The following is a 17,105-nucleotide window of genomic DNA, read 5'->3' as shown; positions in this document are numbered from 1 at the left end:
GGTGGCTAGTGTCCTCTTCACGCTGGCAGAGGACAGGTACAGGGGTTGGTCGTGGGGGGGAGGTGGGGTTTTCTGTGGGTGACTGTCATTTTGTGCTTCAAAACGGGCGAAAAAACTGTTCAGGTCATTTAGCAGAGAGGTGTTGTTCTCACAGCTCCGTGGCGCAGGCTTGTAGTCAGTGATGGCCTGTATGCCCTGCCATAGGCTCTGTGCATCTCTGCTGTCTTTGAAGTGTGTTGTTATTTTGTCTGTGTAATCCTTTTTTGCCTTCCTGATGCCCTGGGACAGGTTAGCCCTCGCTGTTCTTAGGCCAGCTACATATCCAGCTCTGAAGGCTTTGTCTCTGGCCCTCAGCAGTCTGTGGACGTCTCCTGTCAGCCATGGCTTCTGGTTGGCCCGAGTGGTGATGTGTTTTATTTCTGTAACATCATCGATGCATTTGGTGATGTAGGAGGTCACAGTGTCTGTGTATTCCTCAATGTCAATGTGGTTGTTGTGGGTGGCAGCTGTTTTGAAGATATCCCAGTCTGATTTAAAGCAGTCCTGAAGTTGTGAGACGGCCCCCTCCGGCCACACTCTCACCTCTTTCAGAACTGGTTTGGTGACTTTTGCTCTTTGTCTGTATCGGGGCAGCAGCAGGATGCTAATGTGGTCTGATTGCCCGATGTGGGGGAGGGGTTTGGCTTTGTAGGCTTCTTTCTGTGGGGTGTAAACAAGGTCCAGGGTGTTTTGTCCTCTTGTTGGGAAGTTTACATGTTGGTGTGATAATAGCGTGATTGTTGCGAAAAAAGTTATTATCCTTGCTCGCTAAAGCTAACTATGGTTACCTACTGCTTGCCTTGTGACGCACAGCTAGGAGACAGCGCGGAAGACAGTTTATAGCAGGTACCAGAGGCATAGCAAATCATATTTTAGCGATATAGCAGATCTAAAGCCCTCACGGAGACATCATACACGCTGATTTTATTAAAAGGATATGAACGTGGGGACTCACAAGCAATTACTCAACTATTAGATTAATAAAGTATCTATCTATCTATCTATTTATTAGGGGGCATAATTTTTTATGATTCCCGAAACCCCATTCATTTACGCATAGGGATTTTTCTTTACAAACTGGAACATGCAAAAATGCTAATTGAACGCATACAAAATGACGGTAGTGTCTACCACACTCTATAGTTTAACTCGGCAGACACGCCCCACTGCCCCCTTGTTTATTTCTGATGATTCATGATGTATTCCTCAAGGATCATAGAAAAACAAGACTAGAGATCACACTCAAAAGGTAGACTTAAAAAAAACAAGAATATCATCAAATAGTGATTTATTGACCTCTCCATACCCCATATAAGTGCAAGAGCAAACGTTTTGGGTGACCCCATCCTCAGTGCAAGTTAAATCAACTGAGTTCACAGACTTGACATAATTTACTGGGCAAGTGGCAATTTTAAATGGACCAATCACAATTCCAGTTCACAAACAATCAATCAACCAACCACCATCTTAAGCTAAGAATTAAATAATCATACAAAGCAGAAAAAACATTTCATCATATTTCTTAGGTTACATACATATTTAAGAAGCATCAATACCAGTGTGCAAAAGAAACACAGAAGATTACAAAGAAATGTGTGTACTACAATGACTATGATTGAACTAGTCTGATTAACCTGATTAACCCCCCCTCACACACACACACACACACACACACACACACACACACACACACACACAGAGAAGCACACATACACAAAAACAAACACACACTATGCACACACTCATTTACACAAAAATAGGGGGTAGAGTAGGAAATGTAGACAAATTGACAAGCGTGATTTTTGCAAAGATGTGCAGGACTGGGCAGCGGTCATATTTTGTAGGCCTACCGCTCTCTACATCTAGTTGATTACCTGACTGGGAGAACACAGGTTGTGAGACTGAAAGGTTGTGTGTCTGAGCAGGTCGTCAGTAAGCTACACCACAAGGGACTGTGCTGTCTCATTTTCTCTTCACATTGTACACCTCAGACTTCCAGTACAACTCTAAGTCATGTCTGTTACCCGCAGAAGTTCTCAGATGATTCTGCAGTTGTGGGGTGTGTCAGTGATGATGAGGAGACGGAGTACAGGCAACTGGTGGACCGCTTTGTGACATGGTGCAGGAGCAACCACCTTGTCTTGAATGTGGCTAAGACAAGTGAAATGGTGGTGGACTTTAGGAGGGCCAGGCCTGAGCTAAATACCATTTCAAATCTGGGTGAGGAAGAAGAAATTGTAGAAAACGACTAATATTTGGGGGTTCTTATAGACAATAAACTGTATTGGAGATACAACACTGAGGCTGTATACAAGAAGGGTCAGAGCAGACTCTATTTCTTGAGAAAGCTCAGGTCATTTAATGTTTGCAGCAAAATGTTGCAGATGTTTTATCAGTGTTGTGGAAAGTGCAATTTTCTTTTCTGCCATCTGTTGGGGCAGTACCATTACAGCCAGGGACACTAAAAAACCGAATAAGATCACAAGGAAGGAGGAGCAACCCTGGAGTTGCTGGTGGAGAGAAGGATGCTGCACAAACTTAAATATATTGGACAATGGCTCACATCCTACACAACTTACTACACCAACTAAGCTGTAAGAAAGACAGATAGAGAAATACTTTTTTACCCACTGCAACAGCACTTTTTAAGGACTTCCCCCTGAGCAGAGAGAGAGGAATAACATTTTTAGAATAATTTATGTATGTATGTATGTATATGTGAACGATGTTTGTATGGCTACTGAAACATCATTTCCCTTTGTGAATGAATAAAGTATATCTATCTATCTACTGTATATCTAATGAGGCCCATGGTTGTTACAACCAAGAACAGCAAAAAAAATCACTTCAGCTGCATGAAAGAGGACTCGGGGTACATATACGACACCTCAAAGTCAACTTAATGCTATTTTGAAACCATGGGTAGAAAAAAGCATAAATAACTGGATTAAACAAAGAATTCAGGTAAACCATACTGATTGTGCAGTTTAGCACAATCTCTAACACTTGGCCGTTGATAAACCTAGCCATGACACTAGCAGTGAAATATGGAACAACACATAACAAAAATACAAACACAAGTATTCCCAGCACTTTGGCAGCTTTTCTCTCAGATCGTTTGGGCATGTTCTCATTCTTGCTTTCATTTACATTGATCTGATTATTATTAGCTGCCCTGATGGCATTGGCGTGCTTCCTGGCAATGGCAAAGATTTTGATATACAATATAATCATGATGGAGCAAGGTAATGCAAACACCACCACAAAATCAACCCAAGACCAAATTTCGCTCACAGCAACGGGACACTCGCTCGGACACAGTGCCTGTGAGGTCGTGAAAAACCCATTGCAGTAAAGAAGAGAAACATTATACCCCACTAAAACCGCCCAGGTAAACAAGACCACAATGACAGCGAAATTCACAGTGATTTGCTTGGTATAGAGAAAGGGATTGTTCAGAGCCAGGTATCTGTCCACTGCAATGAGAGCCACATTATGAACAGACGCTGTTGTCAACTGGAATGCAAAAAAGTTGAACAAAGTACAAATATATGTCCCAAAGAGCCAGCATGCCTCCACCAGCCAGATGAATCCCAGTGGCATCACAAACAGTCCCACCATGAAATCTGCCACAGCTAAGGAAAGGATAAGCACATTAGTTGGCGTATGCAGCTGTTTGAAGTGACACACCGATATTATGACAAGCAGGTTGCCAAACACAGTTACTATAACAGCAAGTATTACAGATATATAAAAAAACACATATTCTGGTGTAACCATTGTTCTCCTGAAGCAAGAAACACACTTATCCTTATGGCTGTGATTGCTGAATTTAAATGTGCTTTTTCCTAGGTCTGTTCGCTCAGTAAAGAGCCCTCCTAGTGAATAGGAATCCAATGGCATGATGGGACTCCTAGTGGATCAGACCTTTAGCTGTATAGTATTTATACTCTTTTAAACAGGCATTCTCACTCTCCCGCCCCATTTTTCTTCTTTCTTTCTTGTAAGTTCTGATGATGTATGGTACCATCATGCATTGTAATCTGAGGTTTGAAAACAGGTTTAGGCTTGCTCTTATGAGATTGGGTCATTTAGTGGCTATCGAATTACGCCAGTGAATAAGATTAACGTTAGGTGTACAGGTTACAATGATAGGCCCATTCAATTTCCCTTACACCACTGAGTTAACCATTCAACATTACATCTGTAGCTGTATTTGACAGAGTGAAATAAAGCTTACTATAGCATACAAGTTGTTTTATGTTTTGTTTTTTAAGCACAGCTAACAATGAAGGCCTGTACCCAGGTCTGTGTGGGGTAGTGGCACAAGCCAGTAGTTCAGATTTCAGTGGCAGGTCCGTTTTTTGATGGCTGCGTGACCACACACACACACACAGACAAAAACTGCTCTAGCAAGGCCATATACTGGCCAGTAGGCATGCCCAATAAAACAGTTTTGGAATGCCTAGGATCAGCCAAACCTGCACACAATAGTCAGTTATCAGTGTATGATAGTCTGTCAATGGTTATGTTGTTGATGAGAATTAATGTACTGTTAAAAAATAAGCGTCTGCTAGATCAGTGGTTACAAACCAATCATCTGTCCATTCACTGCAGCCTGTAAGGGTCGGCATGATCAGGTGACAGGGATTTTTTTAAAGATAGCTGATCCGACCTATGAGGGTCTGAGACCGGCACCAACTAATCCTCTCCAGAGTCAAAAGCTACATCAACTGGGCATCAGGCTAGCTGGAGAAACCAACAAAACTCACTGGACTGCTGCAAGGGACACGGACCTGCGTGTCTCACGTCCTGGCAGTGTGCATTGGGAAGAAGAAGGCTGAACCTGAGGTCCTAGGGCTTCACAGTATGGACAAACCATACTGCAGCTGACGGGTAAAGGCCTCATCCCTTTAGCGACGCCCAAATGATGACACCAATAATTACAGCCACAATCACCAAAATGACTATCAGAACAGAAATCTTCTTCCTCAAAAATGAGTGTTGAGTATACCATAATTCACACACAAATACTGTGGGTGTAGATAGATAGATGATAGAAACATAGATACTTTATTGATCCTCAAGGGGAAATTCAAGGGTCTCAGTAGCATACAGACATCACACACAACATGCACTTACCGCAGAAATGTTAAACATAAGTATAAGTATAAACATATAAATAAACTCCACTGTACAATAAAGACAGTAGAAGATAAGAAAGATAAGAAAACTAACAAAACTAAATACTAAATACACTATATAAATTAAATTAAGAAAGTCCAATGTGCTTGAGGGTGATCAAGCATAAGACGCTTGTAGTGACAGGGCCGGGACTGGTGAGGTGCTAAAGGGAGTGAGTGTCATGGTGAAGGTGCAAACAGTAGTCCAACCATAGTAAAACAGTAGTAAAACAGTAGTAAGCAGTAGTGGGCAGTCAGTACTCAAAACATGGACATGGAGAGGGTGGAGAGGCAGACAGACTAAGCAGAGAAGTCTATCTCTCCTCTTCCCTTTAGTGAGGCATTGAACAGTTTAATGGCCCTAGGAACAAATGACTTCCTCAGCCTTTCAGTTGTGCATGGCAGTGAGCGAAGTCTCCAGCTGATCAAGCTCTTTTGGTTTTTGATAGTGCTGTAGAGTGGATGACATTCATTGTCCAAGATGTTGATGAGTTTGTTTAGAGTCCTTTTGTCAGATATTGAAGTGATGCACTCCAGTTCAGCTCCCACTACAGAGCCAGCCTTCCTTACCGGCCTGTCAAGTCGCCCAGCATCCTTCTTCGTTGTGCTTCCTCCCCAGCATACCACTGCATAGAAGAGGGCGCTGGCCACAACAGACTGATAGAACATCCTGAGGAGCTTGCTGCACACATTGAAGGACCGCAGCCTCCTCAGGAAGTACAGCCTGCTCTGTCCTTTCTTGTAGAGTGCATCAGTGTCGGCTGACCAGTCCAGTTTATTGTCCAGGTGGAGACCCAGATACTTGTAGGTGCTTACCACCTTCACATTGACCCCATCAATGGAGACTGGTAGCAGAGCGGGCTTAGACCTGCAGAAATCCACCACCATCTCCTTGGTCTTTGAAGTGTTAAGTTGAAGGTGATTGAGTTTGCACCACTGCACAAAGTCCTCCACCAGGCTCCTGTACTCCTCCACTTGCTCGTCCCTGATACACCCCACAATTGCAGTATCATCAGAAAACTTCTGCATGTGGCATGACTCGGTGTTGTAGCAGAAGTCAGATGTGTACAGGGTGAACAGGACTGGAGAGAGCATCCTGTGGCGCTCCGGTGCTGCTGATCACTCTGTCAGAGAGGCAGTTCTTCAGTCTGACGAACTGTGGTCGCTCGGTCAGGTAATCTGTAATCCAGGTTACCAGGTGAGCGTCCACACCCATCTGCAAGAGCTTGTCTCCCAGTCTGAGGGGTTGGATGGTGTTAAAAGCACTTGAGAAATCAAAGATAATGATTCTCACAGCACTTTTCCCCTTGTCTAGGTGAGAATGTGTCCTGTGTAAAAGATAAGTGATGGCATCGTCCTAGCCCACTTTCTCCTGGTATGCAAACTGTAACGGGTCTAGTGCATGGCGTACCTGGGGTCTGAGCATACCTAAGACCAGTCACTCCATTGTTTGTGATGTTAGAGCGACAGGCCTGAAGTCATTAAGCTCGCTGGGGTGTGGTTTCTTGGGGAGGGGGGTGAGACATGATGTCTTCCACAGTGTTGGAACTTGTCCGAGACGTAGACTCCAGTTGAAGATGTGCTTCAGTGGCTCCCCCAGTTCAGCAGCACAGGCCTTGAGCAGCCTTGGACACAGTCTGTCAGGCCCGGCTGCCTTACGAGGATGGAGTTTTTTAAAAAGATAACTTACTTGATCCGCTGTAATAAAGGGGGGGATGAGGGGAGTGGAGGGTGAGGAGGAGGGGTTCTTCTGTGAGGGTTGTCGTGTGGCTAGAGACTGATGGCCGTTGGCTAAAGCCATTGTTGCCGCACTACTCGTGGTCACCATGTAGGGGAGAGGTGCGATAGCCTGATCAGCAGTGATGATGGAGGGGGGAGGGGAGGGGAGGGGAGGGGGGCAGCATCTGGGGACTGTGTGTCTGATGGCTGTTGGAACTCCTTGCTCTCACGGAGACTTGGATCAAACCGGAGAAAACTGCCACCCCGGCTGCAGTCTCCACTAACTTTACCCTCTCCCACACCCCTCGCCCACGAGGAGGTGGGACGGGCCTGCTAATCTCCAACAAATGGAAATTCACCCCGCTACTGCCTTCAAACAAATACATCTCATTTGAATTCCATGCCATCACAGTGATTGCCCCAGCAAAACTCTACGTGCTGGTCATCTACCGCCCTCCAGGCCAACTAGGCGACTTTACAGACGAACTTGACACTCTGCTGTCCTCCATCCCTGAGCATGACTGTCCGCTTCTCGTTCTCGGCGATATGAACATCCACTTAGATGCCCCAGGCTCAGCAGACTTTTTGGCCCTGATCCACTCCTTTGACCTCAAACTGGTTCAAAGCCCACCTACTCACAAAGCTGGCAAAGAGCTTGACTTGATCCTCACTCGGAACTGCAGCACAAACAGCCTCTCCATCTTTCTGACCACTTCTTCATCCAGTTCAACGTCAGCCTGACAGAACAGCCTCCGTCTCCTCAGCCGATGGTCACGTTCCGCCGCAACATCCGGAACCTGTCTCCAACCCACTTTTCCTCTGTGGTTGCCTCCGGTCTACCTCCACTCAACACCTTCTCCTCTCTGGAGGTTAATGAGGCCACAGACTTGCTCTGCTCCACACTGAGCTTGTGTCTAGACGAGCTGTGCCCTCTTACCACAAGGCCAGCTCGATCCAAACACTCTCATCCATGGCTAAATGATACCCTCCGGTCGCAGCGCACCAAACTCAGAGCCGCGGAGAGGAAATGGCACAAATCCAAACTAACTGATGACCTCAAAAACTACCAGACACTCCTGACCTCCTTCTCGGCCAGCATCACTGCTGCTAAGACGGCTTTGTACAATGACAAAATCAACAGCGCTACAGACACTCGAAAACTTTTCTCAACCTTCAAATCGCTACTCAACCCTCAGCTGCCTCCTCCTCCATCCAGCCTTACTGCGGATACCCTCGCCTCATTTTTTACAAACAAAGTGGCGACAATCAGCACTAGGGGCTGCTGGAACATCTTTTTCAGCATTCGCGCCTCTCTCCGAGAGTGAAGTATCTAGACTCCTGACATGTAGCCGTCCTACCACATGCTCGCTGGACCCTATACCTACGAGCCTACTCCAGTCCATCAGCCCGACCATCGCACCAGCTATCACACATGTGATCAATGCCTCGCTAACCTCCGGCACATTTCCAACAGCGTTCAAAATGGCCCGGGTAACACCGTTACTTAAAAAACCTTCTCTCAACCCTGCTCAAGTCGAGAACTACCACCCTGTCTCACTCCTGCCTTTCCTATCCAAAGGCATGGAACGAGCAGTCTCCAAACAGGTCTCTGACTTCCTTTCACAGAACAACCTTCTGGATCCAAATCAGTCTGGATTCAAAAGCGGCCACTCTACCGAAACGGCTCTGCTGTCTGTAAGAGAAGCCTTAAAAGCCAGGGCGACCGCTCGGTCATCAGTACTCATTCTGCTTGACTTATCGGCTGCCTTTGACACGATTAATCACCGCATCCTTCTCTCTATACTAGCTAACATGGGAATCTCCGGCTCTGCTCTCTCCTGGTTTGAATCCTACCTCACAGGACGCTCGTTTAACGTATCATGGCTTGGTCAACTATCTGCACCTCACCATCTCACCACAGGGGTCCCCCAGCGCTCAGTGCTGGGCCCGCTTCTCTTTGCTATCTACAAGAACAGATTATCCGTTCACATGGCTTCTCATACCACTGCTATGCAGACGACACACAGCTCTATCTGTCCTTTCCACCTGATGACCCCTTGGTTTCAGCACGGATCTCGGACTGCCTCTCAGACATAGCTACATGGATGAAGGCACACCACCTCCAGCTGAACCTCTCAAAGACTGAACTGCTGGTCCTCCCTGCTAAACCTACCATACACCACATCAACATCAAATTTGACTCCCTGTCTGTTTCACCTACCAGGACTGCAAGAAATCTAGGAGTTGTTCTCGACACCCAACTGAACTTCTCAGATCATGTTGCCTCAGTCGCCCGGTCATGCCGTTTCGCACTCTACAACATACGGAAAATCAGGACTTACTTGACTCAAGATGCTACCCAACTCCTGGTTCAGGCGATAGTCATCTCACGACTCGACTACTGCAACGCCCTCCTGACAGGTCTCCCAGCCTGCGCAGTGAAACCCCTTCAGATGATCCAGAACGCGGCGGCGCGCCTGGTCTACAACCAACCCAAAAGGGCACGTTACCCCGCTGCTCATCCAGCTACACTGGCTACCTATGGCGGCCCGCATCAAATTCAAGGCTCTAACCCTTGCCTACAAAGTAGTCTCCGGTTCTGCTTCCACCTACTTGAATGCCCTCATACAGAAATACACTACCACCAGACAGCTGCGCTTCTCAGACGAACGACGTCTAGCTCTACCACCGGTACGCTCAGGCCAAACCAAACTTTTCTCATCTGTTGTTCCTCGCTGGTGGAACACACTGCCAGTTCCTACAAGGGCAGGGACATCCTTCTCCATTTTCAAAAAACTCCTGAAGACCCAGCTCTTTAGAGAACATCTCCTCTCATAGCACCACTCACAACAAGTCTTGCTGATCCTAGCACTCACCAGCCGTCTTGAACTGAGACGTAACAGCACTCACCGATGCACTTATTCTTACTGTACTCTACTGTTTTTAAACTGTTCTTTAAATTGTCCTAAAATTGTTGAGAATCGCTTTAAAACTTAAATTGTTACCATGTTGTAAGTCGCTTTGGCTAAAAATGCGTCAGCCAAATGTAATGTAATGTAATGTTGACTGAGGTCGTTGTCACCTCGTTGTTCGTAGTCGCCATGTGGGGGAGGGGTGCAATATCCAGTGATGGTGGGGGTGCGTTTTGCACTGGTAATGAGGTGGGGTGGGGGCTGGGGGATGGGCAATCAAACCTGTTGTAAAAGTGGTTCAGCTGGTTCGCCCTGTCCAGGTCTCCCTCCACAGAGCTGCTGCTCTTCTTAAGGCCAGTGATAGATTTCATACAGTCCCACACCTCCTTCATGTTGTTATCTTGCAGCTTCTGTTCCATCTTCCTTCTGTAGTCCTCCTTAGCCTCTTTTTAGCTTATTCTTGAGTTCCCCCTGTACTCGCCTCAGCTCTGCCATGTCCCCCTCCTTAAACGCCATCTTTTTCCTATTGAGAAGGGTCTTGACATTACTGGTTATCCAAGGCTTGTTATTTGGATAGCAGCGTACAGTCCTTGTGGGAACAAATATGTCCATACAGTTCAGATAGTCAGTAGTGCAATGTGTGACCTCCTCCAAGTCCTCTCCATTCAGTAGCACACTCCAGTCAGTGGACTCAAAGCAGTCTCTCAAAGCCTCATCCGCTTCAGGTGTCCACTTCCTGAAGGTGCGCGTGGCAACTGGTAGCCTCTGAACTTTTGGCTTGTACATTGGCTGAAGATGAATGAGGTTATGGTCCGACTTCCCCAGTGGGGGAAGGGGGGTGGCACTGTAAGCATCCCTCACGTTTGCATAGATGAGATATATTGTTTGTCCTGTTTTTCCTACTTGGGCAGTCAACAAACATGTACATTACAAGGGCAATTCCATGGAAAATTAAATTTTTTGTAACATCCATAACGCCAAAAAAATATGATGGTATGATATGATGTGAATGATTACATGAAATTTGAGCATTTGCTGTTTTTGGCTGAAGAATGCAAATGAGAAAAAATGCATAACAAATGAATGTTATCATTCACATCATACAAATGCCAAGGCATTTCACTGGCGTTATGGATGTGACAAAAAGTCAATTTTCCGTGGAATTGCCCTACAGCATTGCAGCAAGTTTTCAGTCTTATTTGGCATTACATTTCACATCATACAAATGCCAAATGCCTCAGACTGAGGAAGGGCAGTGTGTCCCGAAACGTCACATGTGCACTGGCGCCTTAATGCAGGGGCTTACCTGGGCTTCAGCCCAGGGGCCTCGACCAATGAGGGGCCTCCTAATAATAATAATAATGATAATCAATAACAATAAACGGCCGTGTCCGTATTCGCTGTGTCAGTCATTAGCCTACTCTGGAGCTAGCCTAAATAATTGAGCACATCGCTCATGACATCCATGACATCCTTTGTCTTCTTTGTCATCGCTCATGACATCCATGACATCCATGACATCCTTTGTCTTCTTTTCTTAAGTGTAACAAAATGTAACAAAACTTAATAAATCCCAACGGGTGTGTAGAGGAGCTAGAGGAGAGGCTGAAAAACTGACTGACAAACTTACAAACTCTGGAGATAACGTGTAGGATAGAAGCAACGATAAACGAATGACGTGGATTCCTGTAACTGTCCATGAAAACAGAAGGCATAGCAGGTAAATATCGTAGCAATTAGCCTGGCAATGAAACGGCTTTGAAAACATGTATTTCACTTGTCTCACTGAAGTGAACGGAGAACATAGGCTGTTGCGCAAAGAAATGATTAGTGATCTGCATCTCCGTTCACCAAAAGCTAAGTTTGTACTAACCCATTATGTTTTCTCCATTGTTAACGTGAGATACTGTATGTCTCCATAGGTTAGTGTAGTGATACACTGCTCTAGACTAACCCGGCCCAGGGCCAGGGGGCCCTAAAAGCTCAAGACTCACTACTATGTTCTCTTCTCCACCCCTGATATCTGAATAGGGCCCCACAGGTCACACTATGTGTGATAATCATGCTTTGTAACGGCATCTTTTTTCACAGCAAGATGCCTTACATCTGTTGTGGTTATATCATATCTGTAAGACTCAATATGTCCATTTCTTTCCACAAAACTTTTAAAAACTTGCTGAGTTAGGGTGGTGGTACCGTAGAGGTTAAGGAGCTGGGCTAACATGCAGTAGCCTAGCCTGAAAAGTTGTGGCTTCGGTTGCCACCTTTGTGCCCTTGAGCAAGACACTAAACCCAAAGTTGCTCTGGAGTGAATGTAGTCCCTTGTAATATACTGTAATTTGATAAGAAAGTTTGGATGGCCAGTTGGCCATTTTGGATGAAAAGTGTCTGCTAAATGAATAAATGTAAATGTTCTAAGTTTCTAGGGTGAGCAGGGGGGCCCTTTTCATGTTTTCATCTGATTTATACTATCCAACCGATTGCGGCTGCCAAACCCTTCTGTAATTACTTTATTTAATAGCGTGATTGTTGTGAAAAAAGTTATTATCCTTGCTCGCTAAAGCTAACTATGGTTAGCTACTGCTTGCCTTGTGACGCACAGGAGACAGCGTGGAAGACAGTTTATAGCAGGTACCAGAGGCATAGCAATTCATATTTTAGCGATATAGCAGATCTAAAGCCCTCACGGAGATATCATACACGCTGATTTTATTAAAAGGATATGAACGTGGGGACTCACAAGCAATTACTCAACTATTAGATTAATAAAGTATCTATCTATCTATCTATTTATTAGGGGGCATAATTTTTTATGATTCCCGAAACCCCATTCATTTACGCATAGGGATTTTTCTTTACAAACTGGAACATGCAAAAATGCTAATTGAACGCATACAAAATGACGGTAGTGTCTACCACACTCTATAGTTTAACTCGGCAGACACTCCCCACTGCCCCCTTGCACTGTTTATTTCTGATGATTCATGATGTATTCCTGAAGGATCATAGAAAAACAAGACTAGAGATCACACTCAAAAGGTAGACTTCAAAAAAACAAGAATATCATCAAATAGTGATTTATTGACCTCTCCATACCCCATATAAGTGCAAGAGCAAACGTTTTGGGTGACCCCATCCTCAGTGCAAGTTAAATCAACTGAGTTCACAGACTTGACATAATTTACTGGGCAAGTGGCAAATTTAAATGGACCAATCACAATTCCAGTTCACAAACAATCAATCAACCAACCACCATCTTGAGCTAAGAATTAAATAATCATACAAAGCAGAAAAAACATTTCATCATATTTCTTAGGTTACATACATATTTAAGAAGCATCAATACCAGTGTGCAAAAGAAACACAGAAGATTACAAAGAAATGTCTGTACAATGACTGTGATTTAACCTAGTCTGATTAACCTGATTAACCCCCCCTCACACACACACACACAGAAGCACACATACACAAAAACAAACACACACTATGCACACACTCATTTACACAAAAATAGGGGGTAGAGTAGGAAATGTAGACAAATTGACAAGCGTGATTTTTGCAAAGATGTGCAGGACTGGGCAGCGGTCATATTTTGTAGGTCTACCGCTCTCTACATCTAGTTGATTACCTGACTGGGAGAACACAGGTTGTGAGACTGAAAGGTTGTGTGTCTGAGCAGGTCGTCAGTAAGCTACACCACAAGGGACTGTGCTGTCTCATTTTCTCTTCACATTGTACACCTCAGACTTCCAGTACAACTCTAAGTCATGTCTGTTACCCGCAGAAGTTCTCAGATGATTCTGCAGTTGTGGGGTGTGTCAGTGATGATGAGGAGACGGAGTACAGGCAACTGGTGGACCGCTTTGTGACATGGTGCAGGAGCAACCACCTTGTCTTGAATGTGGCTAAGACAAGTGAAATGGTGGTGGACTAGGAGGGCCAGGCCTGAGCTAAATAACATTTCAAATCTGGGTGAGAAAGAAGAAATTGTAGAAAACTACTAATATTTGGGGGTTCTTATAGACAGTAAACTGTATTGGAGATACAACACTGAGGCTGTATACAAGAAGGGTCAGAGCAGACTCTATTTCTTGAGAAAGCTCAGGTCATTTAATGTGTGCAGCAAAATGTTGCAGATGTTTTATCAGTGTTGTGGAAAGTGCAATTTTCTTTTCTGCCATCTGTTGGGGCAGTACCATTACAGCCAGGGACACTAAAAAACCGAATAAGATCACAAGGAAGGAGGAGCAACCCTGGAGTTGCTGGTGGAGAGAAGGATGCTGCACAAACTTAAATATATTGGACAATGGCTCACATCCTACACAACTTACTACACCAACTAAGCTGTAAGAAAGACGGATAGAGAAATACTTTTTTACCCACTGCAACAGCACTTTTTAAGGACTTCCCCCTGAGCAGAGAGAGAGGAATAACATTTTTAGATTAATTTATGTATGTATGTATGTATATGTGAACGATGTTTGTATGGCTACTGAAACATAATTTCCCTTTGTGAATGAATAAAGTATATCTATCTATCTACTGTATATCTAATGAGGCCCATGGTTGTTACAACCAAGAACAGCAAAAAAAAAATCACTTCAGCTGCATGAAAGAGGACTCGGGGGTACATATACGACACCTCAGAGTCAACTTAATGCTATTTTGAAACCATGGGTAGAAAAAAGCATAAATAACTGGATTAAACAAAGAATTCAGGTAAACCATACTGATTGTGCAGTTTAGCCCAATCTCTAACACTTGGCCGTTGATAAACCTAGCCATGACACTAGCAGTGAAATATGGAACAATACATAACAAAAATACAAACACAAGTATTCCCAGCACTTTGGCAGCTTTTCTCTCAGATCGTTTGGGCATGTTCTCATTCTTGCTTCCATTTACATTGATCTGATTATCATTAGCTGCCCTGATGGCATTGGCGTGCTTCCTGGCAATGGCAAAGATTTTGATATACAATATAATCATGATGGAGCAAGGTAATGCAAACATTACCACAAAATCAACCCAAGACCAAATTTCGCTCACAGCAAAGGGACACTCGCTCGGACACAGTGCCTGCGAGGTCGTGAAAACCCCATTGCAGTAAAGAAGAGAAACATTATACCCCACTAAAACCGCCCAGGTAAACAAGACCACAATGACAGCGAAATTCACGGTGATTTGCTTGGTATAGAGAAAGGGATTGTTCAGAGCCAGGTATCTGTCCACTGCAATGAGAGCCACATTATGAACAGACGCTGTTGTCAACTGGAATGCAAAATAGCTGAAAAAAGCACAAATATATGTCCCAAAGAGCCAGCATGCCTCCACCAGCCAGATGAATCCCAGTGGCATCACAAACAGTCCCACCATGAAATCTGCCACAGCTAAGGAAAGGATAAGCACATTAGTTGGCGTATGCAGCTGTTTGAAGTGACACACCGATATTATGACAAGCAGGTTGCCAAACACAGTTACTATAACAGCAAGTATTACAGATATATACAAAAACACATATTCTGGTGTAACCATTGTTCTCCTGAAGCAAGAAACACACTTATCCTGATGGCTGTGATTGCTGAATTTAAATGTGCTTTTTCCCAGGTCTGTTCGCTCAGTAAAGAGCCCCCCTAGTGAATAGGAATCCAATGGCATGATGGGACTCCTAGTGGATCAGACCTTTAGCTGTATAGTATTTATACTCTTTTAAACAGGCCTTCTCACTCTCCCGCCCCATTTTTTATTTCTTTCTTGTAAGCTCTGATGATGTATGGTGATCATGTACCACCATGCATTGTAATCTGAAAACAGGTTTAGGCTTGCTCTTATGAGATTGGGTAATTTAGTGGCTATCGAATTACGCCAGCGAATAAGATTAACATTAGGCGTACAGGTTACAATGACAGGCCCATTCAATTTCCCTTACACCACTGAGTTAACCATTCAACATTACATCTGTAACTGTATTTGACAGAGTGAAATAAAGCTTACTATAGCATACAAGTTGTTTTATGTTTTGTTTTTTAATCACAGCTAACAATGAAGGCCTGTACCCAGGTCTGTGTGGGGTAGTGGCACGGGCCAGTAGTTCAGATTTCAGTGGCAGGTCCGTTTTTTGATGGCTGCGTGACCACACACACACACACAGACAAAAACTGCTTTAGCAAGGCCTAATACTGGCCAGTAGGCAGGCCCAATAAAACAGTTTTGGAATGCCTAGGATCAGCCAAACCTGCACACAATAGTCAGTTATCAGTGTATGATAGTCTGTCAATGGTTATGTTGTTGATGAGAATTAATGTACTGTGAAAATAAGCGTCTGCTAGATCAGTGGTTACAAACCAATCATCTGTCCATTCACTGCAGCCTGTAAGGGTCGGCATGATCAGGTGACAGGGAATTTTTTTAAGATAGCTGATCAGACCTAGGAGAGTCTGAGACCGGCACCAACTAATCTTCTCCAGAGTCAAAATCAACTGGGCATCAGGCTAGCTGGAGAAACCAACAAAACTCACTGGACAGCAGCAAGGGACACGGACCTGCGTGTCTCACGTCCTGGCAGTGTGCAATGGGAAGAAGAAGGCTGAACCTGAGGTCCTAGGGCTTCACAGTATGGACAAACCAAAAGGACATAGCAATGAGCACGGAGTCTGGGCATGTTCTGGCTTTAGACAAGACACACACAGCATGTGGATGAATTTGTGTAGGCCACTTGTGCTGCTGCTGCCATATCCTGTTTACTGGTTCTAATTTCAGAATGCTTTACCTTCTTCTTTTCTAGAGAGGATAAAGGTGCAACAAGATAGAATTTGAATGAATCTTTCAGTATAGTGTTTAATTTACAATGTTGATGAGTGGACATCGGTGATGGCATGAACTGCATTTTTAGAGGGAGAGCAGCTTCACAGAAGAGAACTTCTGACGGTAAATTTGAGGAAAAGTTGGTAAACCACCCTTCTTACCTAATTTGAGGGTGCTGATTCTGAATATTTTGTTTACCAAGCTCAATTCTCAGTTCTAAGCTGCATAATCAGCATTTTAACATAAAATAGCAATTATTTTTGCTTATTTTTCCCTAAATTGGGTTGATTTCAAAAGTAATCACTAAAACCAAATAAAAGTGTTCTCTAAATACATGTTTGAGCATTAAATAAATATAGTTTATTAACGTATTTAATGGGAACATGATTACAGTTAACATGTACTCGGAAATTCTAATCAAAACACAACCATATTTTTATTGCTAACA

At 44.2% G+C, this 17,105-nt stretch overlaps 1 protein-coding gene and 2 pseudogenes across 1 annotated transcript; 1 reads left to right on the top strand and 2 right to left on the bottom strand.

The window, feature by feature from the left end:
- Window positions 1-2,881: 2,881 nt before the first annotated feature.
- LOC143109771 (trace amine-associated receptor 13c-like) lies at window positions 2,882-3,819 on the bottom strand (annotated as a pseudogene).
- Window positions 3,820-7,151: 3,332 nt separating this feature from the next.
- Window positions 7,152-9,975, top strand: LOC143109272 (uncharacterized; annotated as a pseudogene).
- A 4,474-nt stretch (window positions 9,976-14,449) lies between these two features.
- Window positions 14,450-15,388, bottom strand: LOC143110011 (trace amine-associated receptor 13c-like). The gene has a single exon (XM_076272829.1). The coding sequence runs from the start codon at window positions 15,386-15,388 to the stop codon at window positions 14,450-14,452; it is 939 nt and encodes a 312-aa protein (XP_076128944.1).
- Window positions 15,389-17,105: the final 1,717 nt, after the last annotated feature.

Source organism: Alosa pseudoharengus, unplaced genomic scaffold (assembly GCF_046254945.1).
Source record: "Alosa pseudoharengus isolate Yale_2024_CS ecotype anadromous, Long Island Sound unplaced genomic scaffold, YU_APseudo_1.1 YU_APseudo_1.1_scf_7, whole genome shotgun sequence".
NCBI classification, from domain to species: Eukaryota; Metazoa; Chordata; class Actinopteri; order Clupeiformes; family Clupeidae; genus Alosa; species Alosa pseudoharengus.
This window is presented reverse-complemented; position numbering and strand designations above follow the sequence as displayed.